This window comes from Pseudopipra pipra, chromosome 13, assembly GCF_036250125.1.
Source record: "Pseudopipra pipra isolate bDixPip1 chromosome 13, bDixPip1.hap1, whole genome shotgun sequence".
Classification (NCBI taxonomy): Eukaryota; Metazoa; Chordata; class Aves; order Passeriformes; family Pipridae; genus Pseudopipra; species Pseudopipra pipra.
In genome coordinates this window covers 8,122,247-8,148,473 of record NC_087561.1, presented here as the reverse complement: position 1 = coordinate 8,148,473, position 26,227 = coordinate 8,122,247, and the positions used below count along the sequence as shown (strand labels likewise).

The following is a 26,227-nucleotide window of genomic DNA, read 5'->3' as shown; positions in this document are numbered from 1 at the left end:
CTCTCTGAAAACTCCTCACTGTGAGGCATTTTGATGAGGCAAATCTTTAACTGGTGACTTTTGTTTTAAAAGACTTCTAGTTTGCACATACAGCCAGCCAAGGACCTTGGCCCAGATGCAGTGGCACCGTTCATAAGAGCAACACACTCCAAGAGATCCAGCCGTGGCAGGTGGATGCTTCTCACAGAGTTCATCTTCATGCCCTATCGTTCTACATATTTATAACATCCTGTTACATTATTAATAGTGATTAAATGTTTAGGTATTTCAGATCAATAAAGACTGTTTACAAATTTACTTTATTAAAAATTAATGTCACAAAGAGAAAGTGCACTGAATTTGTGTGCAGCTATGGAATTGTGTCGAGTTGTAACCTAAGTGCTATGTACTGTGAAAATAAAAAAATTCTTATGTCCTTATTACTGGAACATGGTTTATCTAATGCACAGGTCTAGTTGACAGGGTAATAGTCAGGTGATGTGGATGATTTGTGGATCTCTTTGTCAGCATGTAAGTTATAGCTTCCCAGGTGAACTACAGCATAAAATCTTATGTGCCTCTATATTTCAAATGTTCAAGAAAATATGTGTTACCAGGTTTTCTGAGCAAGTAAGTGCCCCTTTCGTATTGCACAGTGTTTTCCTGCTAAAAGGGTAAAGCCAATCTCACAAACACTCAGAGATCACTCTACTCTTCGCACGACAGCTGGAGAGAAACCCGCGGCACGAAATGGTAAACGCTGGTCTATCAACATGTAGTAAAAAAAGAGAAGTTTTTTAATTAGGTGGCTGGATTATATGTAAGTGACACATGTTAAATTTATTACACTGTAAATACCAATCAAGTTCGACTGGGCAGAAAGGTGACTGAATACAGCACATATTAATTCAACTTGTCCTTCTGCATCCTGCCACTAACTGTATGTACAGTATGAAAGGCTGAACTTCCCCCTGCTGACTTTATGAGATAGCTTACCTTCTACAACAGTCAGAGTCTTGTTCATAAGAGCAATAGAGTTTGTTGCTGTGACACTTTCATGAACTAGACAGGTAGCAAGGATAATCTGAAAACAAAGATCCTCAGCTGTTGGGACTTCAATGTTTGTTACCCTTTTAAGTATTTCATGAGATCCAGTGAAGAATTCTCAGCTATCCAGGTATCACCACTTTTTTTTCTGGTTAAATAATTTCATCGCAGTTCTCAATATTCAGAAAAACCTTTCATCTGAGAGAAAAACTCACCTGCTCTCAAATGAGACATCTCCTGGGATGACATGAGTGCTTTCCTTTCCAATAAGGAATCTGATCCGATCATAAAAGAGCCTTGGAGGATGCTGAGAGAAAGGTGGTTGGCTGTGCTGAATAAGGTCAAGGGGATCAGGCGAACCCTGGCAGAGTGGAGTTGCGTAACAATTACTTTGCTGACAACAATCAGGGTCTACACAGTCTGTCAAGCCATCTAAAACAGAAAGAATGGAAAGTTCAGGAACTTGAGTGGTTTGAGAATAAAGCACTGCATTTACTAGCAGAGAGTACAGGAGGGATGTAATAAATGGAAAGGCATGCTGATTATGACACAGTCAAATTCAATAAAGCATTAACGCACATGCTTAGTCCATTTCAAGCACACGAAATTCATGTGCTTAAATGTCCAAAGCTTATGATGAAAATTGGAGCACTGAAGTGCATCTAAATTAAGCACCTAAATAAAACTTAAAATTGGGCTATTGGCATTTAATTGCTTCTATCAGCAGCTTAGATGTCCAAATTGCCTAAATTACATACTCAATCAGAAACAGATTTAATAAGAGATGGTAAAATGTCCAGCTATGTTCTTTAACATCCATTTTATGACTTACCAGCTGCTAACTTGCTTGGATTGACAAGCACACTAATGCATATAAAGCGAGATGAAGGTGTCGTATCCTTCAACAAAGACATCTCTTTGTATTTTTAACAAGGTCGGTCTGAATAAATGTGGAGTCATCATATCGCTGTATGGATTTCCCTTGTGTTAAAATTGGAATGCTATAGGATCAACATACTGTCAGATATTTTCACTTCATGCTTTGACTTTCCATGCTCTGTTCATACCAACACTTTGAAGCCTATCAAACTGTACCTCCTCCGGGCAAACTGCACCAGCAGGGGAGCTGCTGGAATTTTGTCATTGACTTTAATGGGTGCGAGACCAACCCTCAGCCAACTTTCTCCTTTCTCAATAGAGCACACTGCACTCTGTGAATACTCAGTAAATAGCAGCATAAAATATTCACTTTGAAAAGAAAGCAAAAGCCCTTCTACAGAACAAACAAATATAATGAGACGGGCTTTCCTGGCATCTGAAAATCCTTGCTTGACCTTGAGCAAGGTAACCGTTTGGCTAAGCAAAATATATTAACAAATCTATCCTGCTGCAGCTGGGAAATCAGATACAGCAGGCTAGTTTTTGTGATAATGAGCCAAGGGCAACTGCAGATAGCTAACAACAATAACCTAGGGCCCTTGGATCCAGCAAAGCTGGTCAGTGTGTGCTTTAAGTTGTTTCCACATTCCCCAAGTCAACAGGCATTTGCCAGTAGTGGGAGAAGAACTTCACAGGGTAACGTTGAGTTTATTGACTTTAACAGTCACTTTATATTCAGGAAAGCCTAGGAAGCAATTGAAATCCACTAGGAAGTCAGTAAACTGAAACAATAAGGGGCCTCCAGTCTAAACAAAAGCACACAGGAAGCGGATGGAGGAGTTCACAGCATGAAACAGAGGAGTTTTCAATGTGCTCTGACGAAAAAACAAAAGAGCTTTTTGGGTTGAAACTTGAAGAGCAGGCTTGGAACTGCAAGGAAAAAAATAATCTTATTGTTTCCTCTTTTTTTGTCCAAGGAATGAAACTCCCTATGTCCTTAAAACATGAACTGAAATGCAGATTATCCAAGACTACAAATCTGCCAGAATTCTAAACTTGAAAAGGTGATGAAGACATTGAAATCTCTTGCTGGTTGATACTGTAGATGCCTGCAGAGGGCTCTGATGTGGTCAGGCCATTCAGAGCTGGGCTCTGCCAGTGGAAGGGATATGGCAGTGACAAGTCTTGTTCAAGGAGTCAAGGGACTTTCTGGAAGGTACTAATTTCTACAATCTGACTGCTGTCTACCTGAGAAACTTGACAAACATTGGTCTGGCAGAATATGTGCTAATCAGAAAAAAGGAGCACTTATTTCAGAATAACAGTATCCATGGGGAAGCTACTCTGGAGTAATTTTTTTCCACAGTAGCTATTCTGATTAATTTTTATCTTGTCAACAAGCCATTAGATGGGGGAACTGAGTTGACCTGATTCTCTCATTTAGGTAAGAAATAAAAGTGAAAAGTCATAGAAATATCACAATATGAAGATTATTAGGAAAGAAATTTCTTAGGAAAGAAATAGCTGTAAAAATAACAATTAACTGCTTTGCTCATTCTAATAGAGTCCTCATTTTTCTCTGCTTCAGTGAAGAGCTTACATGCCTGACTACAAGCACAGTGCATTCAGGCTGTACACAAAAAGAAACCAAGTACAGGGAAAGCAGTTTTCCATCTTCCAGTCAGACTCAATTTTCATCTTTTCTGTGCAGTTTACTTGTCAGCAGAGTGACTGCCTTATAAACTCTTCCAGGTTCTGCTAATGGAGTTATTTTGGTTTGAATTACTTGCACCTGGTTTCATTTTGCCTCTCCAGGCTCCCAGGGATACAAGAGGGTGGGTTTCCCATTAGTAGGGTGTGAAGTCCCAGAAGCATAACAGAAGCATAATTGTGAGAATGGTGTGTATTCTAACAGCACCATCAATCTATGAAGTCTGGATTAGGCAGGACCAGCTTATGGCCTTAGAAGCAAAGGCTACAAAATCATTAGAGGAAGAAATTGCTACTGAAAATATCAATGTTAATGCAAGGGAACAGTCTTCTAGGCTACAGACTATCATTCATGGCTTTTCTCTCTCTCATGCTGTATTTTTTTTATAATATTTTTATTGATCAGATGACAATTTATTTTAATCTCCCCACTCAACCATGCAGAGTGAGAGAGAAAACAGATGCGAGGCTCAGAGAAGATGCTCCATAGGCAGCGAAGCAGGAGGTGCAGAAACACCAGCTCTTCTATGGACTCTTAAGACCACATATTTTGCTCAGGCCACTGTGTGTATATACTTTAGAACCATTAATTAGAAGAAGTGTCTGAATAATGAAACTTCTAGCTTTTTTCCCCAAACAATTAAACAAAATTTAGAAGAGAAATCAACTTGGATAAAACTGAAAAATATTTTTCACACTTTGTGCTAAAGTAAAAGAATAAAACACCTATTTTGGGGCAAACAGGAAACTATTAAGCTAAAATAAAATCTTTGTTCCACTTTAGTCTCATTTAAGACTTTGGTTTTAAGTTAGACAATTTAAAAGAAAAAATTTCAAACCTAAAACTCCAAAAGAAACTCCTGTAATTCAGCATGATACCCGTCAAAATGAATGAGGTAAAACAAACTAGTACAGAATCACAAGCTACATATGGAGGCAGTTTGTGACAATGCAAATCATATTACTAAGTGCATGGGAGGACATTTTTAACGAGCCAATTCTATTTGAAATGAAACTTTTAATCCAGGAGAATAACCCACAGAAACCAAATAAATCTTATTTATAAACTATATAATCAAATTTGTTCACTTGAAATTCTACAAATACATTAGTCAGTTCTCAACCAATGGTCACAATTTTAGTTAAATTTTCATATCAGAAACCAACTATTAAAAAGCTCACTGTGTTAATAAACCAGCGGGATTTCTTTTAAATCTCATGAGACAACAGTCAGGAGTATGAACAAACTACTACAAACAGCAAAAACTGTAATTCATACAGCAGGGGAGCCTGTACACTGAAGTTTTTACTGTCAATTACACCGAAGTGCATCACAGCATAGGTGCAGACTAAGATGTATTACAGGGGTGTAAATGGTTTCGGTGTGCTATTAGCATTTTTTTATTTATTTTATATAAAACACAGTCAGGCACCTTAAAGGTGCACTACAGATTATATATTAAAGTGCTTCACATTTTGATGAGTCTGGGATTATGGTTTGACATCTTCCAGGTACCTTGTTTTGTATGCGAGGGATAATGATGAAAAAAGTGAATTACACAATTAAAATATTTTTAATATTACTGCTAAAATAGAATTCACAAAGATTGACTTGAGGATAAAAAGCACTTCACAGCACACTTAAATAATTTAAACAACCTCAAAGAGAAGGCAGAGCATGCCAAAATAAGTTGTTCTGTTTTCAGTCATACCACTCCTATCTGCATTGCAATAGATCACAGAATTAGGACAAGATTTTCCTATTTCTTTGCTGAGGAATAGATTTTTTAAGGAAGCTTTCTAGAAGGAATGATATTAATATTTATTGTGTCAGGAGTTTGCTTTAATGGAATCACACAATGTTTTCCATGAAAAAATATATTTTCTTGCTCACACATTTTTATATATTTTTCTTATTCCGTATGATGGAAAGAATCTCACAAGTGCTGTGAAATTACCTCCTCAGCTATGTTTCTGCTGCAGTCATGGAAGGCTCAGGTTGTGCTTGGTAGAGCACATTCTCTAATGTAAACATTGTGCAGCAATCTCTCTTCTACAGGAATGATCACCTTCAGCAGCCAGAAAAATTGGCAATGGAGCTGTGGCTATGGACCCACCTCTCCACTGGTTACTTTCCAGCAATATATCTCTGTACTTTCCAAGTTTGGGCAACTGCTGTACAGTGAACACATTTCGTATGTTTTATGTGTGAGCTTTCCATGCACTGCATGATATCCACATTAAATCCTCATTAAAATAAAACAAAACAACAGTTGGAAAAGAAAAAGGCATTTTGTCAGCTATAAGTTAATTGCAAGAACACAGAACAAGTCACATATTTCATGCCTGATACGAACAGCTCTACGTCATGTACTTTCCAAATCCCAGCATCTCTGTTCTGCTCATCTACCCTTGAATCACTTGCAATTCATGACTACAAATATGGGAATATCACTGCTGAAAATAGATCAGTGTTCACAATTAGTACAAACTGTCTAGATACAATTTCAGGAACACCCAAGGACAGTAAAGAGGCACTGCATGGGGACACTGGTAAGGGAAGCAAAGAACAAAGTGGTTCTAATTCTGGAGTGGTGGCTTTCCCAGCTCACCAGTTCAGCAAGCAATAACTTGCACTGCGGCCTCTTTTCTATTAAACAACTGAGACACTTTATTAACTGGCTAAGAAAATGACAAATTCAATCAGACTCTACCTCCCATGTTAGTTATTTTAATAAACCATCCACTATCATTAGGTTCTGGCAAGCAAAACATAAATAGTTTGCAATAAAACTTAGAATTGCTACTCTTCTGCTTAAAAGTTCATTAAATGAGCAAAGTTCTCACCCTTTCAAGCTTTTGTCTCACGTGGAGAAGTTAACTACGAGGTTAATGAAAACCAATAAGTTTGATGGTAATGTCAGACCCAGAATATTACAAAAAGTGGTGAAGATGCTTATATGGTGCATGCACACACACGTCTGCAGACACGCTCACAAACACACAGGCTAATAATGTAATTGCTCAGTGACATGAGAGTCAAATCCATCTCTAAGCAATACACTGTACTTAGTTTTGGGCATCACAATACAAGAAAGATATAAAGCTATTATAAAACATGCAAAGGACAGCTATGAAGATGGTGAAAGGCCTAGAGGGGAAAACATATGAGGAGCATCTGAGGTCACTTGTCTTGTTCAGCCTGGAGAACTGGAGACTGAGGGGAAAACTCATCACAGTCTACAACTTCCTCATGAGGGGCTGTGGAGGGACAGGCACTGGCCTCTTCCCTCTGGTGACCAGAGACAGGACCCAAGGGAATAGCCTGAAGTTGCGTCAGGGGAGGGTTAGGCTGGATATTAGGAAAAGGCTCTTCACCCAGAGGGTGGTTGGCTAAGGGAATTCAGGAAAGTGGTCACAGCATCAAGTCTGATGGAGTTCAGAAGTGTTTGACAACACTCTCAGGCACATGGTGCAGTTTTTTGGGTTGTCCTGTGCGGGGTCAGGAGTTGGACTTTAATGATCCTTGTGGGTCCTTTCCAACTCAGGATATTCTATAATTATGTGAATACCAATGAGCTTCATTTCACTGCTGCAGAGCAACCCAGAGCTGTGTGTGTGTGTCAGTGCACTCCCACTCCCCGTGTGCTGGAGTGAGCACCAGTGACTGAGCAGTGAGATCTATGTCCAGAATATTTTCACCAAAAGTAAAAAATGGAATTGAAGTTCCTCCTTGCAGTAAGCAGATTTTTTTCTCTGAACTCCTATTCAGTGCAACCTAAAATACTAAACACTATGACTCTCAACATTTGAAGGATTTGCACTTTTCAGTACACTCACATGATCAATTGTTCAATACTAGTGTTGTTTGTGGAAAAAAAATCCACAGGCGTCTCCAACCCACGTTTACTTGTTTTCTTTTACAGATTTCAAATACGCATTAAACATTGCCTGTGCTGACTTGTTTCACCACAGGCTCAGTTCAGTCTAATTAGGGTTGCCAGGAATCCAAGCAAAAGGAATCAAAGAGTAACTTCAGAAGAGACTAAGCAGCAGCAGCAGCAACTGTCATGAGTATCTAATGCTTATTCATATGCATTAATTCAAATTGCCCAAATTTTAGCCATAATACATAGCAGGCAGCAGACAGCGAGGCTGTTAACCGGGAACACTGGTGTTTGTATCAGGAAACCCAGCAGGGTGCCTGTGGAAAGGCTGTTTTATTCAGTGAGTACCAGTGGTGTTTGGCCTTCCACACATAGGACAATACAAATATATCAGGTTTTCAGAAACTGTAAGTATCCCTGGGGAGTCCTCACTGCTCAGCAACAATGAAAACCATTCCCATCAGTATTACTTATATTGAGTAATAATAGCATATTACTTATATATGGACTCAATATCTCTATGATAGATAGGTTATTAAAATGCCAATGGATGGGTCAGAAATACATCAATATTTTAGTAGCACTGGTTATCAACCCAAGGCTATGCTGAGTCATATATTTCCTTGTGCTTGGAAAAGCTTGGAGAAAGCTACAATAACTGTCTGAAGTGACTGAATGGATATTTGAAAGAGAATTCAAAGCTAGTAGTAAATAGTATTTTCCTTAAAAACAAACGGGAAAGATTGATTCATGAAAGAAAAAACAATAAAAAGAGATGCAGGCAAATTTAAAAGAGAGATCCATATCAAAGACATTAATGGGAGTGACAGGCTGCAACTTTCAGCTGCAGACAAAGACCTATATGTGCAGCAGCAGGGTAAATACATGTCCAAAAAACAGGAAAATTGTGGCTTGGCAGAGTGAGGGGTGACCCATGAGTGGGAGCTCAGTGTTTTGTGTCCCCCCACGTTGTGGCAGCCTCCTGTGCCCAAGATACAGGTCCTCGCCTGTGAAAGCTCTGCAGAGCTTTCAAGCAATCTTCTGGAGCTACTGAAGCTTCCAGTGAGTCTTAATTAATGGCAGGACAGGAGAAAATGACCTGCTCAGATGAGCTGAATGATCATCTTATAAACTGAAATCATGTCAGTCACGACAGAGAAAGAATAAGAATAAGAAATGGGGAATAATGTGATGGTGTGATGGTGTGAGAAGCCATGGCGAGACAAAGGCCCCACTACAAAGGACATCTGCTTGACTTCTTGGCATTTTCTAATGGACATCACGCTGCTAACAGACTGCAGATGCACTCCACGAGAGCAAGTGCAAACCATGCTGTTGTGCATCTGTTATAATGCTAAGACCTTTCCAATGATATTTGTAGTGATATTTGAACAGGTAAACATGCCCTTAAGTCTGCGAGTAGGAAAGAGCTAACAGAGAGTTATGAGCTGGAATGGGAAAGGCAGTTTTGGTACAGCCAGGGTACAAGTGCAGTGAATCCTAATGGGGCTCTAAAAGAAATTGTGCTCTCCCTGCTCAGGAGAATAGTCCCACACGTGTTTTACCTTACCACCACAAGGAACTCGGGAACTGATGGGAACTCGGTGCTTCAGTGGCTGCAGGACCAGGATGCCTGTGAATATACTTGTGGCTTTTCTTTATACTAATATGTCGTTCCTTAAAAAATGAATTATAGGCTTTCCCTCTCCCAAAGCTTTTGTGCTCTTAATACAGGCCAAAGAACAACACTAACACTTCCTCATGCCAAATAAATGACATTATTCAATCCTTATAGTTAAGACTAACCTAGTTCTTTTCTACTATGTATTTGAATTGTAGTTTTAAATGTCAATTTAATTTAATTTAAATTTCAGTTTTTCAGTCCCCGAAAGCACTATATAATAAATCAACTGAAAACTACACAAAATTATGCCTCTGCCTAAGTCCTAAAATTAGAGTTTGTTTGACATAATAATTGTTCACATTTACTACAGCTTTGTTCTTTGGTGGTAACTTCCTCCTAACAAACTTGAAACACAATAGGACTCCTGAGGACTGCGATATAAATGTTTAATTTAAACACAAGTGGAAGGATTAAGATTTTTCTAGGTGAGAATTCTGTGATTTGGAATATACAAGGGCATTAAGTTGTGTCTAGAGCATGATCTCTTGGGCTTTGTATTAGTGACTGAGTATGATCATATCTTAATGGCTCAGGAAGTTATTACCTGTCAGCTGTGTTTCTGTAACTCAACTGAGTGCATGCTCTTAATTCACCACAACTGCAGGCAGAAATGCTAATAGCTTCTATCCTTATGAACCTAATCCAGTTACGGAGCTTGATGAATGCAAACTCGTTAGGTCACCATAATATTCTCACAGTCTAAGGCTCAACCACCATCTAACAGGACTTAACAGGTAATGTCATATCTCCTTCCTAATTTCTGTTTTTACTATTGTGTTGGTATACAAACCCTAAAACACTAGGAATCTGCTTTTGATTTCATATTAATCTAACACTGGTATAACTTCAATGACTTTAGGGGAATTTTTCTACTTTATACTTATGCCAAATCAGGTCGTGTGAACTTCATATATATAAAGAGAAGTGGTTATAATATGTAGATATAATTTTCTTTTCTTATACAAAATTGATTGTGAAGGAAACTTAATTACATTTAGCCCATCTGTAGTAGTCAGATTAATTAAATATTTCTCTCTGCACTTATCTCTAATTGTAATGTCAACAGAACTGTCCTAGTCCATGTTATGTTGCCATTAAAAAGGAAAAAGAAAATTGCTTTTAAAACCTGCAGTGAAATGATGTTAAGTGTCTGCCTTAAACTGACAAATTCAAGGAGATTTAGAGTTAAAACTGCCAACTCTTCCAATAACTCACCGTTATTGCAGAATATAAAGCACCCAAAATCACAATACAGGGCAGTTTATACAGAGCCAGTTCACAGAGTGTATCAGAAAATGCTTTACATACATTACAGGCTAAACAGGGTTTTAGTGGACAGATTTAAGAGTGAGTCAGTAGCTTGGCCAGCAGGGGAGAGCACTGACAGATGGGAAAGCACAGGGGGGCAGCGATGCCAGCTGTGGGACCTTGTGTGAAAGGGATACACACCAGTGTAGGAGAGCAGAGACAGTGGGCAGAGAGATGGTTGTTGGACTTCTTGGAAGTAAGGTGGAAAAGGAAGCATAAGAGAGGAATAAGGCAATTTTGAATGGGGTTCAGAAACAAGGAAACCTTTGCCAAAGGACAGCAGGGTCTTAGAGGCCACAGGATACAAAATCAGAAGGTCTCAAAATATATCTGTAAATGTGGAATCATCACTGAGTCAGAATGTTTCTATTGAGGTCCCACAGTGACCTCAGTTCTTGGACCTACAACAAGCTTAATTTATCAATGACCTAGAAAAAACCCAGACAATCATTAGACCAAGATTTGGCCCTACAGTTGAGCATGAGATCTCACCCAGGACACGGACATGGTCTAACTGTGACACAATTAGGTAATATATATTTCAATGCATCTCATGTACAATCTAAGGAAAAAAATGTAACTGTGCTTGGGATAGATCACAGATTCATATAATGGTTTGGATTGGAAGGCACCTTAAAGATCATCTTGTTCCAATCTCCTGTCATAGGCAGGGACATCTTCCACTAGACCCAGTTTCTCAAAGCCTTTCTAACATGGCCTTGAATTCACTATCTGAATGAGAAAGAGGGTTTTTTTGTTTCGGGTATCTATTGGCTGCCTTTTCTAAAAGAGATGACAGAGTTATGAGGAAGAGTGGAAAGAAGATGGAAGACATTATTTGTTACACTTTTGTTTTGTTTTGCTTTTTATAAGAAAAAACCAAGTACTGGGATGGTAGATATGGCATACAGATACTTTCTGCCTTGAGCAGCATCTAGCACAAGGATCTGTTCCCTCAAAGTGCTGCTTCAGATGAAGTCAACGGAATAACTGTCTTGAGCACATAGACAAACATCGACATTTTGTGATAAGAAAGAAAACATACATCAAAACCATAGACTCAAATGGCAGTCAAGGATGTGACAAATAAACAGACACATGAATTATGTATCATACCTCCATCATTGTCCAGGTTATCTCCACACACCATTTCCATGACAATGTTACATCCTGAGCCACTCCAGCCCACTTGACAAACACAGTGCCATCCATTCTGATCAAGAGTGCATCTCCCATTTCCATAACAGAGACCTGGGCAACCATCTAAAAAAGAAAATGTAAAAAAAGAAGCCTTCATGAAGGAATTTTCTTCTCCTATTTTACAGCTGAAATTATTAATTAACATTCCCACTTCTAGTACTATACTTGCTGCCTTCAAATGATCACAGCTGCCTTGCAAGCCATTTAAATTTTTGGCCAAAGATGGAAGAATCCCCAACCTGGTCTTTCCCTTTGCTTGCCCAAAAGTAATTTCTCAGCGAGGAATGAGGATTTTTTTAGTGTGTAATATTTTGTGTGCAGCAAAAAAAGTGAGGAAAGTTATAAGTTATAAAGTCACAAAGTCTGCCATGTCCATCTCTTTCTCTGCTTATTGAAAAATAAGCTGTAGTTCACAAAGGAAATCATATACATAATCAAGATTTATATCAAAGATACACATGGGCAATATCATCTAAATGACAAACTGGCATTTGTGGACATAATCCTACACATTGCAGGGAGTGGAGGTGACCTTTTTATTCTGTTCATAAATACTCATCTGACTGAGAAAAAGCCAATTTGATTTATGCGACAACACAACTCTTTCCACCAAAGGCAATTGAGGGAGCATTGCCTTCCAATGTCCCATTTCACTTTCTTCCATTATAGCTGATTCTAAAATGGCTTTTTAGAATCAGCACCATGTGGCCTTTAGTGGTGCTGATTCTAGATCAAAACTGACACTGGGGCTGTAGCATCCTCTGGATTATATACTTGCAAGCTCTGAATCAATCGTGATTTGGACATTCACAGCTAGATTTCTTGCCTATAAGAGTGAGAGAGGAAACAATCTTTTGGATGTGTACACTCATGTCCATCTGCTTGCATAGTGCAGTGCCAGCTCAGACATTTGTCAGATCCTCTCCATGTCACACATGGAGCCAAAGGACAATGGATAAAGCTTGGCAATAAGCTTGACAGAGCAAGTGGCATCACTTGTGAGAGGGCTCCTTTTTGCCAGCATGGACATACAGGATCTGAAAGCCCTTCTGCACATGAACATCAACATGCAAGTATCATCTGAGAGAATTTTTTTTTGAGGAAGAAAGAAGAAGCTTCAGTCTGCAATTGTGTTTGACTGCCCCAAGATGCTCCAAATGGACTTTGGAGGAGCCAATCTGAGCCTGGTCTGTCAGGGCGTGACTTACAGCCCCACAGGCAGCACATATCCTGGCCACTTTACACGAGATACATAATCTCCCTCTTTCTCACCCTCATCACAGTTTATCAATCACGTGTGCAAACGGGGGATTGGAGAGTCTGACCTTCTTTCTCAGAAGGGCTGGAGATGGATGGGACCATTTTCTCACGCTGTAATTCTGGAAGATGTTACTCTAAAACAGCATGAAGTTGGCAACCACCAAATATACTATAAAAGCCAATTATTTGCCTCTTTTGGGAAGCTAGGTGAAAGGGCATTACTCTTCTGGGTAATGAGGATGTTTTTTCACTTTGAATCCCTGTCCTGCTGAGTTAATTAATTTCTTGGCCATGATTATATTTTGCTGCTGTGTGTGGTTATCCTCTAAGTGTATAAATGTAATCAAATAAATGCCTACCTGCTTTTATTATTATCTAATTCTGAAGAAATAAAATAAGAAACACAAGATAAGCACCCAGGTCTTTCTGAAATAATGATTAGTTTGATATTTCAGCTACCAGCTTTTTTGGAAGGGGCTCTGCACAGTGTGGCTCAGGCTGAGGGACTGCTGTCAGACTCAGGGATGGGACTTGTGCTGACATGAATAAGCAGGACCTGCGGCAAGGCATGGGAATCAAATGAACAGCACCAGAGACAAAGCAACATAAAATTTAACTCTTGTATCAAATGTTTTGAAGAGAAATAGATCACATCTGGCACAGACAGCTTTAAAAAAAGGGTATTTCTCTATCAAAAGAAACTTACTTCAAGCATCAATGACCAAAAAAAAAAGAAATTTTTGTTCTAATGGAAGACTATCAACACAAGCTTTTTGAGCAAGTCCTCAGCTTTGGCATTACTTTGGGATGGTAAGCAAGAACAAAAAATGGATTTGCCTAACACAGCACATCAGATGGTCACGTAAAACATGCTTACATTGCTACGATTTTGCAAATGAGTTGAGTACATTATTTGTTAAAAACTGCATTTTCTGCTGTTAATCTCTGTCTCTGCGTGTGTGTGTGTATATATATGTATATATATCTCCATAAACAAATGTGTTATCTATTCTGGGAACTTAGCAGTACAGAAGCTCAATAGAGGTAACACAAAATGCTCCATTCCCAATACTTTTGTATATTTTCATTATTTTTTTTGCAATGCTGATATGAAAAACTTACCTTGAACAGCATCTAAGTAGTGAGCTTAAAAAAGAAAAGAACAAAACTGAGATGGATTGAACTTCTGTACCCAAATGAAAATACAGACACCATTTGCTTATGGCTTGTCACCCGTGGGACAGATGTAAAATGTCTCCCTCTTCCTGCAGGTAGATCTATTCCTGCTGCTGTGACCAAAACACATTGATTTTGTGATCGTTCTCCATTTGATGACAAGCATGCAGAGGGGCTGGGGCTACACCTAGCACTGCCTACAATGTGAAGAGTAAGTCTATTTATCTTTTTAAGTATATCGGTCCTTCTGTGGACTTGCTCTAAACAATCTTTACAAAATTAGGGTGTTCCTCCTTCTCAAACCTAATTCTTGACTTATCAAATCTGATTAAATAAATTCTAGAGCCAGGGAATCAAGATAAACATTCTAGATTTTCCAAGAAACAAATGCGAGAGCTTACATTGCTTATCTCTGAGAAGTAGATACTGCGCTATTATAAACAATTAAAACATTTATGAATAATCTTGCTTTGGGACATTTTAGGGAGAAACACTATTAGACTTTCAAAAACCTGTTGTTTTTTATTTAAAATATAACCATTGCATTTATGTAGTAAACTAATAACTTCTAAAAAGGTATGAAAGCTTTACCTTATTAGGAATATTGTTAGAAGTCAGCTCTAGAAAAAACACCGTTAGTAGTAAGTAGAATATGTAAATTCTCAGACAGAAAGGTAAGAGATTTAATGCAAGAATTACTTAAGGTAAATAATAGCTTTGTCCCCTCACACCACCTATTTCTTAAACACTTTTCCCTTCTGACTTCAAAGTGCATACATGAACATGTTAGGACATTTATCTTTCCTTTGTGTGTTTTTTTTTAGAAAACTTAATTAATCTCTATTATTTCCTCTATACAGAAGGCTGTGCCAAGCTGCTATTCTGTGGGACATGCAGGGTGCAGAGGCACCTTTTTACACCTGGTTGGATTCTAGACCTCTCTTTTTCCAAAACAATTTCAAACAGAATGATGGCTATGGCAGATCTGCGTAGACCTGAGTAAGATTTTATGTATTTTATTTCTTGGGGTAGCAAACCCCCTTACCAATGGTGCAGTGGTCCCCTTCCCATCCAGGGCTGCACTCGCACTTCCCGTCCTTGCACTGCCCGTGCTCGGCACAGTGAGAGTGGCAGGTCCGTTCTTCACAGGTTGGTCCTACCCAGCCCTCCTCACACTGGCATATCCCCCTGGAACAGACACCGTGACTGCCACAGTCCAGGGTACACAGCTCTGCAGAGGAGAACAAAAACACACCACGTGAGACATCAGTGTCACAGCGCAAACAGACTTTGCATCAAGACTAAATCCCTTCTGTACCAGTATCACTCATCTATTGGATCAAATATGGGATTTCATCACCCAGTACAGACCTTATGCAATCTGGCTGCCTCCTTCTTTAGCAGTTACTTCCCAGACTATTTATTTGTTTGGAGTAGGGACTGCAAATGACATCTTTGCAAAGAGTAGAGTAATAGGTCTAAAACAGACAAACAATGACACGAAGAAGTCCATATCTTTTGACTGATTTCTGCTGAGACTCAATTCTGAAAAAGTATTTTTCTTATAAATTCCAATACTTCAAGGGAACCGAATTAAAGGATAAAGTGGCACATAAAATACATACAAGCAAATCAGTTTTTGAGATGTTCAGATGTTTGTAGTGATGATAAAGTGGCCTTCACTTACAGTACAGAGAGCCACCAGGAATGTTACAGAGAGCAAGAGGCAAGGCAAGCACCCCTCTCTGATGGCAATATACAACATTACATGATTTGGATCTCCCTAGTTCTAAAATGCCTTTCAAGGACTCAAACTTTTTCTCCCTGACTTCTGTGAGTCAACTGCTAAGAAACCAGGAAAGCTGTTTCAAGACCTCCACCATTGCCCTCAAAAGAACTTCTCTAACTGGGTACTGTAGAACAGCCCTGATTGTGAAGTGGTATGGAAGTCCTGAATTGTTTCAATACATCACCATATGCCAATTGCAATTCTACTTCCACTTAGGCTAAAGTCGTTCAGTGAAAAGGATGGCTTCATTATAGAAAGGTTCCTTGTAGTTTGAATTTATTTAGAATAATTAGTGTAAAGAGACAGAATTTGCTTGTTATCCTGCAATTAACCTGCTACAGAAATGTCTCCTCCCTCTTCCTCTTGGAAAGCAGCTGATAGCACTTCAAGTGTAAGCCATATATTCGTGTCTGCTCTCATTTCAAATGTCAGTGCTACATATTTAGTTGTGGCAGGATTTTTCCCTTGACAGATCTTAAACAATGATCGTTTAGATCTTGGAACTATTGTATATAAACATTCTTAAAAGAATTTGTAGTGACAAATGCTGTCACTTCTATACCAAGAAAAGTTTGTAAAGTTTAAATTGAAATCTTATCAATTCCAATCATTTTAACACAAAGAAAAAAGCAGCACAGAAATGGAACAGCACAATGACATCGCGGGTGTGCTGGTTCTGTCTTGAGTTATGAGTTTAGCCCTTATTTTCATTGATAGCCAGGCTGATGGCACAGGGTGCAATCAAAAGGATCAGTGAGTGACAAACTGCAAGAGCATGGTCAAACTCAAAATCAGAAGTAGAAGAAGAAGGCATGGTAAAGAACCTCAGACAAAACTCAGTAAAAGCAACTGTGAAGTACTATTCAGACAGGGACTTGTGTTATACTGGAGTATGAGAGAAAAATAATTATCTGATGATATCATTCTATCCTGTAAAAGAATATGTAAGACAAGGAAAGAGACTGCTCTGTTATATTCAAATGAAAACCTGTGCTGAGTCTGTGGCCTTATCCCTTAGAAAGCCCTGATTGCTGCCTGCTGATCATGTATTAATCTAATGCTTCATGCCTTGGACTGCCTGTCTGCTGGTACTGGGAAGGATTTCTTTCCCTTTGATGCATAATTTGTCTTGGCTTTTTGATTTTGTTACTTGTTTGTTCATTGGACACCTTGGAGATCGCTCAGAGGATGATGAAGGAACTTGCTCTGTTATTCCATTGGTACTGAAGTCGTCCAAATACTTGCTCCTGTGATCAAGAAGTAAACTGATCCCACCAGATCACAAAATAATCATCCCCAGGCCAGACTGGCAGAGGACCACCGATATTATTTTAACATATCTTTACAGCTTGGGGCATGGGCTAACTCCTGAGAATTAAATCTAACAAATTACCTGCTACTTCAAGGATTTAGGCTGCTAGAGGGATGCCTTTGATCTCTCCTGATCTCCCTCTAGTTCATTATAATTATTGCTTTTGATATTTTACTTTAAGTGGCAAAGATTGTTAAGAGGATATTAAGAAATATTCTATAGTTTACAATATGTCGAGCTAAGTGGACCTGATGGGTTTTTTTACCCTCCTGGATTGAGTGCCTACTGTATGGATTTTTGTAATTGTGGGGCTGGTTTAGTTCAATTGATCCCAAAAGTTCAGTGAGGATTGTAGGTATCGTTATACAGAAGTAGCAATGGCTGAAGTGGAGAAACAAAGCAACACATAGAGCCTGCGACCCTGTCAGCAGCTCTAGCAGCTCCTACCACTTCCCTGTCTGTAAATAGACCTAAGAACCAGCTGTGGAAAACCTTGAACACATTCCCACACATGGCATGGATGGCTGCCTCACCCGTCTGTCTACCCCACAGAATCTAATCATGACAAACTCATCTTGCAAACAAACAGAAGAAATAACAGCATGGAGCTGAAGGCAGTGTAGGCACATCTCTACCACAGGGACATAGATAGATCCTGCACATGTTCCCCTTTTAAAACCACAAAGTTAAACAGACCTTAAAATGTTTTAAAGTTTTCCAGTGTTTTCTCCATGTTTCATACAAGGAATAAAATGTTTAAACATTATTTAAGCTCCAAATTTTTAATGAAGTGGAGATACAGGATTTTCTATCTCATAAAAAATATCCTAGGTCAGCCTGTATACAGTTTTCACTCATAAAGCTCCTTTTTTTTTTTTGTTCTATTTTCCCACATAAGATCATACACAGATAAACAAATTTTACTTTATTTTTCTGCCTATTGGAATATGGTGGCTGCATCTATCCAATCACGCTGTCTTGGAAAGACAACACAGCAACACAAGTTCTGGACCCCAAACTGGCTTTGTGTGACAGGAAATGTTAGGTTAGTTGTTCTGCACTGAGGTATTCAGTTTTCACACCTCATTTCTGACAGCAAGTCCAGGCACAGTAACTGTGAGTCAGATCTGTTCCAGCACAGGAATACTGAAATGACTTTACCTAGCTTTTGTCTTTCCTTCTAGCAATGCATTTTCCCCCCAAAATATTGAATCTAAGTGTTCTTTAATGCAATTTAAACCCAATTTTGTGAGCACCAGATGAAATGAAACCTGGTTTCTTCGTCTGGATCTGACACTTTCCTCAGCTCCCCTCCTCGTCCTGTAGCTCAGCCAACTCAGACTATCATCACTGAGGCCAACCTTGAGACTTACATTCTTTTTGGTGACTTCAAACAAGGCTTCAGAAATGCTGTTTACCATGATAATGTATTCTTCTACCACGCAAATCCAAGATTCTCCACAGACTTCTCATGCAAAGAAAGGGAAATCAAGCCTAACGTTATCCTATTAATGCTGTGCTAGAACATGCAGCTTTAATCCACAGCTAATTCAAACAACTAAGATCAAAAAAAGCATTATTAGTTCAGGTTGTCCTGTTTTTAAATGCAAAACTATTTCTTAGCTCCTCCTGTAGATAAACAAGGCCAGAAATAGCAGAGCAGGGAGCCACATTAGCATTTGTGTTTGTGTTGAGGGATGAGGTTTCTGCAGCAGATCAGACAAACTGAGATACTCAGTGAGTGGTCAAGGACCAACTGCAGCGGGAAATTATACAGTAACTTTAACTAGGCAAATAGACTTAAGTAAAGCTGATGTGGTAAAAATTCTGACAGTGGTGAAGTTGGACAGCAAGTCAGACAAGATGTAACTGTTCAGGTCACTGGAGCATCTTCCTCCTTCCAAACCAATTGGTGCTACAGCACTCCAAAATGCAGCAGGGCCAGCACAGAAGGGAAAGGGCTTTGAGCTGTGGGTCAGTGCAGCAGCTGAGACAGCCAAAGATGTCTCCTCTGATTGAAACGACTATTCCACTTCTCTCCATCTATCTCCTGGCTCTGTGATCCCTGTCTGGAGCTTAGCATCTGAAACTGGTGGGCTGGTTCAGATCATCAAACTGTCACATAATTATTCAGTTTATTTTCCTGGGTTAATACCTGACAGCCTGCTGAGCTAAATCAGCCCAAGGAGGGATCAAAGCAAGGCAAGGGAGGAGATGCAGATCACAGCCTAGACCAGGACTGTTGTGCTGAGGAGCCACAAGCTGTGCCATCATCTGACTGCAAAGGACAAGAGCAAGGGGAAGGTGACTTATGTAAGGTAACAAGGGAGGCAGGTGACAGGTACACTTTGGATTAGTCAACTTAAGGATATTATATCACAAACCTTTAGTTATTCTGTTCCATTAACTGTCAATCATTCTCACAATGTACAGTGCCACACTCCCAGTTCCTTAAGTTCCTCAACTGTGTTGGTGCTACAAAAAGGCTTACAAAAATCTATCTCTTCTCTCCCACTCCTCTTTGACATGGTTTAGTGGGATATACACCTGCTCAGCTTGCCAGCCTGAGCTCTAGGTAGACCTTGTGGAGCGAGGTGGGTTGCAGGCTGGTCTGTGGCTAGGAGACCAGCTCTTCAGTGGCTGTGAATTTTCATGGCTCCCACCAAACCAACAGTCACCCTAACTCACAGCAATCCATGGCCCTGCATCAGTTTTTGTACCTGTACAGTTTGAAATCAAAACAAGGCTCTCTAAATGTAGGGCTGGAAAGTTAATTTTCTTTCTGAGGCAAGCTCAGCCATGCAGAGTCACTGCAAGCCCCGTGCTGGCAGAGTGCCGGGAGCTGGCCTCAGCCGACCCCAGCTTCTCTCAGACTTTCATCAAATACAGTTTTCATCAAATCTAAAATTCAGAGTCCTTGGACTTACACCAATTAATGAATAAGAGACTTAAAAAATATTCAAATCAGCCTGGAATTTTTACTGACATGTCCTTAATTCTGAATGCTCACTAATTTCTTGGAAGAAGGCAAATGTGAGCTGTGAAGCATTATTTGTACATAATCTGAGAAGGAGACAAATAATTGATCATTCCTGAGCTAATCTAAAAAGCATTAAAAATTCACTCCACACTCTTCATTTTAATTACCTAAGTCAACAATGAGTTCTTTCAAATGTGTTTTATAATAAGTTCCTACTTATGCGATATGAAAAGGGAAATTAAAGCTAAATATTTTATAATTTGTAATGATAAGGAAAGATTTTAATGTTAATTCAACATATTTCAGAAATAACTCTTAGAAAATCATGCTAAGAATACAAAACTATATGTAAACAAAAGTGGCCAAATACTGTGAAACACTCATTATACTTTTCTTCAGCGGTGAGTCTTGTTCTACAGTCTAAACTTTGAGTATCATATTAATAATTTTGCTATCCATTTTTTAATAAGTGGTTTTCCATAAAGATTAGAAATTAATCTACCCTGACTTTCACCCAATAAGCTTAACTGCTGGAGGCAGCAAAAAAGTCACCTATCTAGACCTAATAAAGAAAGTTTTTTCAATTTAAATATACATTGCATTTAATAAGCTTGCATGATAATTTCAACAATGTTCCTGAGCTTTTTCAAATTACCTTCCTGCTGTGTCCTGGAGACAACTCTGTTCTAGCTTTCATTTTCAGCAACTGACTTTATTAATATAATTTTTTACACCCCAAAAATTTTGAAAAATTTAAGGTTTTAGAGTTTCAAAAGCACTTGAGCTATTTTTTTTCTGTAAAACCTAATGGAAATTTGTTCCCCTTAGAGAAGGTTACCTAAGAGTGCACTGTAGAGGCTTAATGCAGATATCAAGTTTTACATATCTGTTCTAGAAGAGATTTTTTTTTTATGGTACAGCTTATATTATTTTCCCAACCTACATAAACTTCTTTGGCAATCTGGATGCTATAACTGCATCTAATTTTGGCTTCTCCAACAGTGTCACAGTATGTTAGTTGGGTGTGCAATTTTTTACATTCTTAGCTAAACACAGCTATGTCAATAAACCATCCCTGGAAGTGTCTAAGGTCAGGTTGGATGGGGCTTGGAGCATCCTGGTCTCATGGAAGGTGTCCCTGCCCATGGTGGGGGGAAGTGGGGGTTTGGAACTGGGTGATCATTAAGGTTTCTTCAAGCCTGGGGCAGTTTTTTTAGAGGCAACACAGCAGTATTAAATGGGTTATGCTAGTATTCAGTGGCACCTGCTCTTCAAGCCTGAGATGGAAATTAAAGGGACGTGGAAGTGTCTTCAAAACATTAATGTTGAAGTCTTTCTCTGTCAGCTGCCAGGTTTTGTGAAAACATTCCCTTTTGCAAACAGAAATCAGGTTCCAGATGCAGCAGTGGTGCATTCCCCACCTCTTCCCTATTCTTCACGCCACCAAGGAACACACAGCAGGAGCATGCCATAGAACTTTATGTGAAATTTAGTACAATCAAAAATAAATCAATATCATAGATCATCACCAAATGACTGACCTATTTTAACATAAATTTATAGAGAATAGAGCTGCAAAGGACTTCACAGGATCACCTATTCTTGTTCGAAATTAAATCATACCTGGCATCCCTTACAAGCTCCCAGCAACACAGAACCTCTGACAGGATGAGGCAATCCATACCACTACCAGACTCTCTTCACAGACAAATATTCTCTCAATCTAAATTTCTCTTGCTGCAATACTCTTTATCCTTCTCTTCATGCACTGCACACTAACATCTGACACTGAAATATATTACAGGACACCTTGCAATGCCCCAACAATGTGTTATAGTTGGGTGAATAAATTTGAAGCAACTCTTTCTGCAAAACTATTACATTGAATTTATTCTCATATATACCTCCAAAATAATTTGCACAGTCATTTCCAAAGATTCTGCTCTTGCCCAAAATAGGACATGGTGGCCCATCCCAACAGAAGACACAAAGAGTGAGAATCACCTCACCCAAACTGAAACATTTGTGTCTCAAATACTTTTCTGTTACAGTCTGTTATCAGACTAGAATGCTTAAATTTATTCAGCTATTGATATTTATCTTTTCTGACACTGTCACGAAGCAAGACTGTAGCATATAAAGCTATGTTAAGCCAAAGAGGAATTATTTTTGAAAAATACGTAAAGAGAAAACAACTATTCTAAACTGTATTTGCCCTCATTTCTGGCTCTGAACGATGTTAGAGAGGCTCATAACATATTCCAGCTATTTACAGTTTTCCATGCATTACACAATGTCCACACATGGACATTCCTTAGCTCCCTTAAATATAATTTTTTTCTTGTGTCTTCTTCATATCTTCTATTACTCAAATTCGTCTTAAGTACCCCCTTTCCCTCATGATTACATGACTGGTAACCCATTTCTATTTTCTCTTCATTGGTTTTGCTATAAACTGAATTAGTGATTCCAGCAAATAAGAAATAAGCTCCTGGGTGGTCTCACTGGCATTTGAAAACCAGAACAGCTGAAATCACTCTGACTGAGCAAAGGACTGGTCCTGGCACTCTTCATGTTTTGCCCTGCATTATCCCAGGAGCTGTTCTATTGGGAGGCAACGAGGCATTTCAGGAGGTTGGGTCTTCCTTAGGGAGACAAGAATTGCAGAAAACTACTATTGAATAGTCAGTATCTTTAGAATATAAGTGGGGAAATATAAACTTCACACAGCCCTGGCTATTATTTGGGACAATTCAGACACAATTACCGCACAATGATCTAAGGCAAAACTTCCCCAAAACTTCCCCATTTGCCAAACATTATTTAATTTTAAACCTTCCTACTGTAAGCTCTATGTAGAAAACCTTTCTGATTTGTTGCTTCACAGATATCTAACTACCTTCCTTATCTTCTTACCGCAGGCCACAACATATAAAATAAAACCACTGGAACTAAAATGCCATATCCTCACTGTTTGTTACTCAAAACATTTCAACATCCATACAGTCGTGGTTTTAATTGCTTTCTGGAAATAATCCTACCATCACCTCATTGAACATATTTCTGATGCATTAGATACTCCATAAATAACTCTTCTGCCTTCTAGTAGGAAGGCTGCCATTAGCACTATTGTGTATCACAAAATATATGAATGCAATTGCATTTTAAAAAAGCCCTGTAAGGTAGCATCTAGTAATGCTACATCTATTTAAAAGTATCTTTTCCAAACTGGAAGCCTCAATTTGCTTGAAAATTTATTTATGTACAAAAGTAATCAGTGGACAGACAGAAAGGTCTAAAGGGCAAATACAACAGAGGCTGAGGAAATGACAGAGAAACTTTTTCCCCTTCTTAGATCTTTTATCATACTTTTTTCACCCAGCTTTATTTTTCATCTGATGAAGATTTTCTCCCTGATCCAAATCCAATTTGTATATATAGAAAAACTCACCCTATATTGATTTCACTGTGGTTCAAAATGGTATTTTTACTGTACAAAAATTTAATCAATACAGCCTGAAGAAGCTGGACTGGTAATGGTAAACATACTAACACATATTTCATTTCAGGCATCCAAAGGTCTGAAAATTGATACCACTGAAAAGGATTCCTCATTTGCCACTGGGAATATCCCTGTTTACCCAGCCATAGCACTGGTGTAAAGCAGAATACAATTATGCTGGGCTTGCCACACGAGACTTCAGCTGCAGAAACTGTCTCTTTCTTAGAGATGATACAGATTGGCAGGTTGGACAAAGCCAGTGGGGCAGTGTTTAAAATAAATGAGCAGAAGTGTAATCTAATAGCAAGGAAGATTAGACTGACACAAGGGTGAGGAGAACCACACAGTATTCTGACCAGGACATTTTTTAAATACCATTGCCCAAGTAAATATGGAGTTTCCTTGTCAAATTTGGTCCTGTTTTATAATTTGTCTCCACTGTTTGATTTCAAGTTGTAGTTGTTGCAAAACAGTGAGATTTCAGTCGTCACTGGAGATTTATACTCTGACTAACAAGCTCTGAAATCCTACGCAACACCCTGAGAACCACAAAAGGAAATGCTGTGCAACATCTGCCTTGTTTGATATTTTATTTGATCAGGAGACTGGTATGAAAGCAGTCCAGAACAATCTGATGTGAGCAGTAATGAGTGAGATGAAAGCAATGCCTTTGTGCTCACTCACAGAGGGGAAAATGCAATCCACAGTTGCTTGGACTGAAAAGAGAGTTGTGCAGGAAAAATGGGAAGCCTGTTGAGTAAGTGACAGACCACAAGGAATTGGGGAAGGCATGAGGCCTGTGATAACAATGAGAAACATGGAGAACAACCAAAGGGCTTTGTAGGGAAGAAAGAAAGAGGCTAAGAGATGGCTCAGTAGGTACACTTAATAAAGCCATGTCACAGGTACAGCCTGAACTAATACAGCATCAAAAGGAAACAAAGATTTTGAGACACCTATTTTCAGCAAAAGTTCACCAGATTGCCTGAGGGCATCAGGATGTGTCTTTATATAAGCACTAAATCTTTTGTGACATAAAGAACTAACTATTGTTAACACTGACTCGGGCTCTGCTCAGAGCATAAAGTTTTCCACAATTATTTAATTATTAAATTTGATTAGTAATTTTCAGCAAAGAGGTAAAGATTTATTTAAGCACTGTTTGCAACAAGCAGGCACCATCTTTAACTCACTGGATTACAGGATGACCTTTGGATATGGGCCCACTCACAAAAATTGTGCTGGTAAGTGCTTACCTCACCCAGGTCTGTACTCTGAATGTTATATGTGCCTGCTGACTTCAATAATGAAGATATATTTTACTTATCCTATTTCCAAAGAGCACAAAATGCTGAAAAGGTGGGCATTGGCACTTCTTCTCAACATACAACACAAACATCTATTCAGATTCACCTGTGTAAAAACAATAGCAGCCCACAAGTGACAAAGATGCCCAAATCGGACACAAAACTGGCACTCGGAGGGAAAGGGGATAGTGACCTGCAGAATCTACATCTATACACTAGGACTGGATGCTTTTAGAAGAATGTACTTCTATTTTTATAATTTTTTTTCCCCTGAAGAGCCAGACTACATGGAGAGATGGAAACCTGTTCATCCTGAAGAAGAGAAGGGTTCAGGGTGACCAAATTCCAGCCTTCTAGTACCTGAAGGGAAGAAAGATGGAAAGGGACTTTGGACAAGGGCATGTATTGATAGGACAAGGGAGAATGGCCTCAAACTGAAAGAGAGTAGGTTTAGACCAGATATTATGAAGACATTCTTCCCTCTGAGGGTGGTGAGGCACTGGCACAGGCTGCCCAGAGAAGCTGTGGCTGCTCCATCCCTGGAAATGTCCAAGGCCAGGTTGGATGGGGCTCAGAGCAACCTGGTCTAGTGGAACATGTCTGTGTCCACAGCAGGGAATGAATTGGAACTAGATGATCTTTAAGGTCCCTTCAAATCCAAGCCACTCTATGATTCTATGAAATAGCGGATCAACTAAAATACACCTTAGGGACTCTGTGTTCCCAACAACCAATTTGTATTACAGGAAAGACTACTGCGAGAAATCAAAAGTCATTATCAGCTTCTAAGTAAAATCTCAGGTTCACAAGCAGAGGAAGAAGTTGGCCTTCCTTCCTCCCTTTTTAGCACAAATAAACAGTTCCTTGGACAAACTCAGCTGTGAGGCATAACAAGCTCTTGCACAAAAACAGGGAGTGCAGTCTCAATTAGCACAAGTTCCACAGTGCTGCCTGTGAACAGACAAGGAGCAAACGTCCCTGTGTCCATTGGTGAGCCTGTGCAGATGAGTGTAGAGGGAGACAAAGCAGCTCCCAGTAAATAAACCATAACTTCCTCTGTGTCAGCAGCACAAACAGAAATAGCAGCACGCATCTGGCAGCTGCTGCTCTGCCTTGCTGCTGCTGAAGCAAAGGTGCAGCTCATGACTTGCATTTTTTTCTGTGGAGCCTCTGTGGTACCGACTCTGCAGACCTGGCAGAGGCACTG

At 39.2% G+C, this 26,227-nt stretch overlaps 1 protein-coding gene across 7 annotated transcripts in view; it reads right to left on the bottom strand.

Annotated features, from left to right (window-relative positions):
- TENM1 (teneurin transmembrane protein 1) overlaps positions 1–26,227 on the bottom strand; it is a 755,935-nt gene that overhangs the window by 82,041 nt on the left and 647,667 nt on the right. For 6 of the 7 annotated variants that reach the window (XM_064669852.1, XM_064669856.1, XM_064669858.1 and 3 more), the window contains 4 exons: positions 15,176–15,361; positions 14,077–14,100; positions 11,611–11,757; positions 1,242–1,458 (listed from right to left, as the gene is read on the bottom strand). In XM_064669852.1, coding sequence (XP_064525922.1) covers positions 1,242–1,458; positions 11,611–11,757; positions 14,077–14,100; positions 15,176–15,361 — 574 coding nt within the window. The remainder of the gene's footprint in view (positions 1–1,241; positions 1,459–11,610; positions 11,758–14,076; positions 14,101–15,175; positions 15,362–26,227) is intronic. The other variant, XM_064669857.1, reaches the window with a different exon arrangement.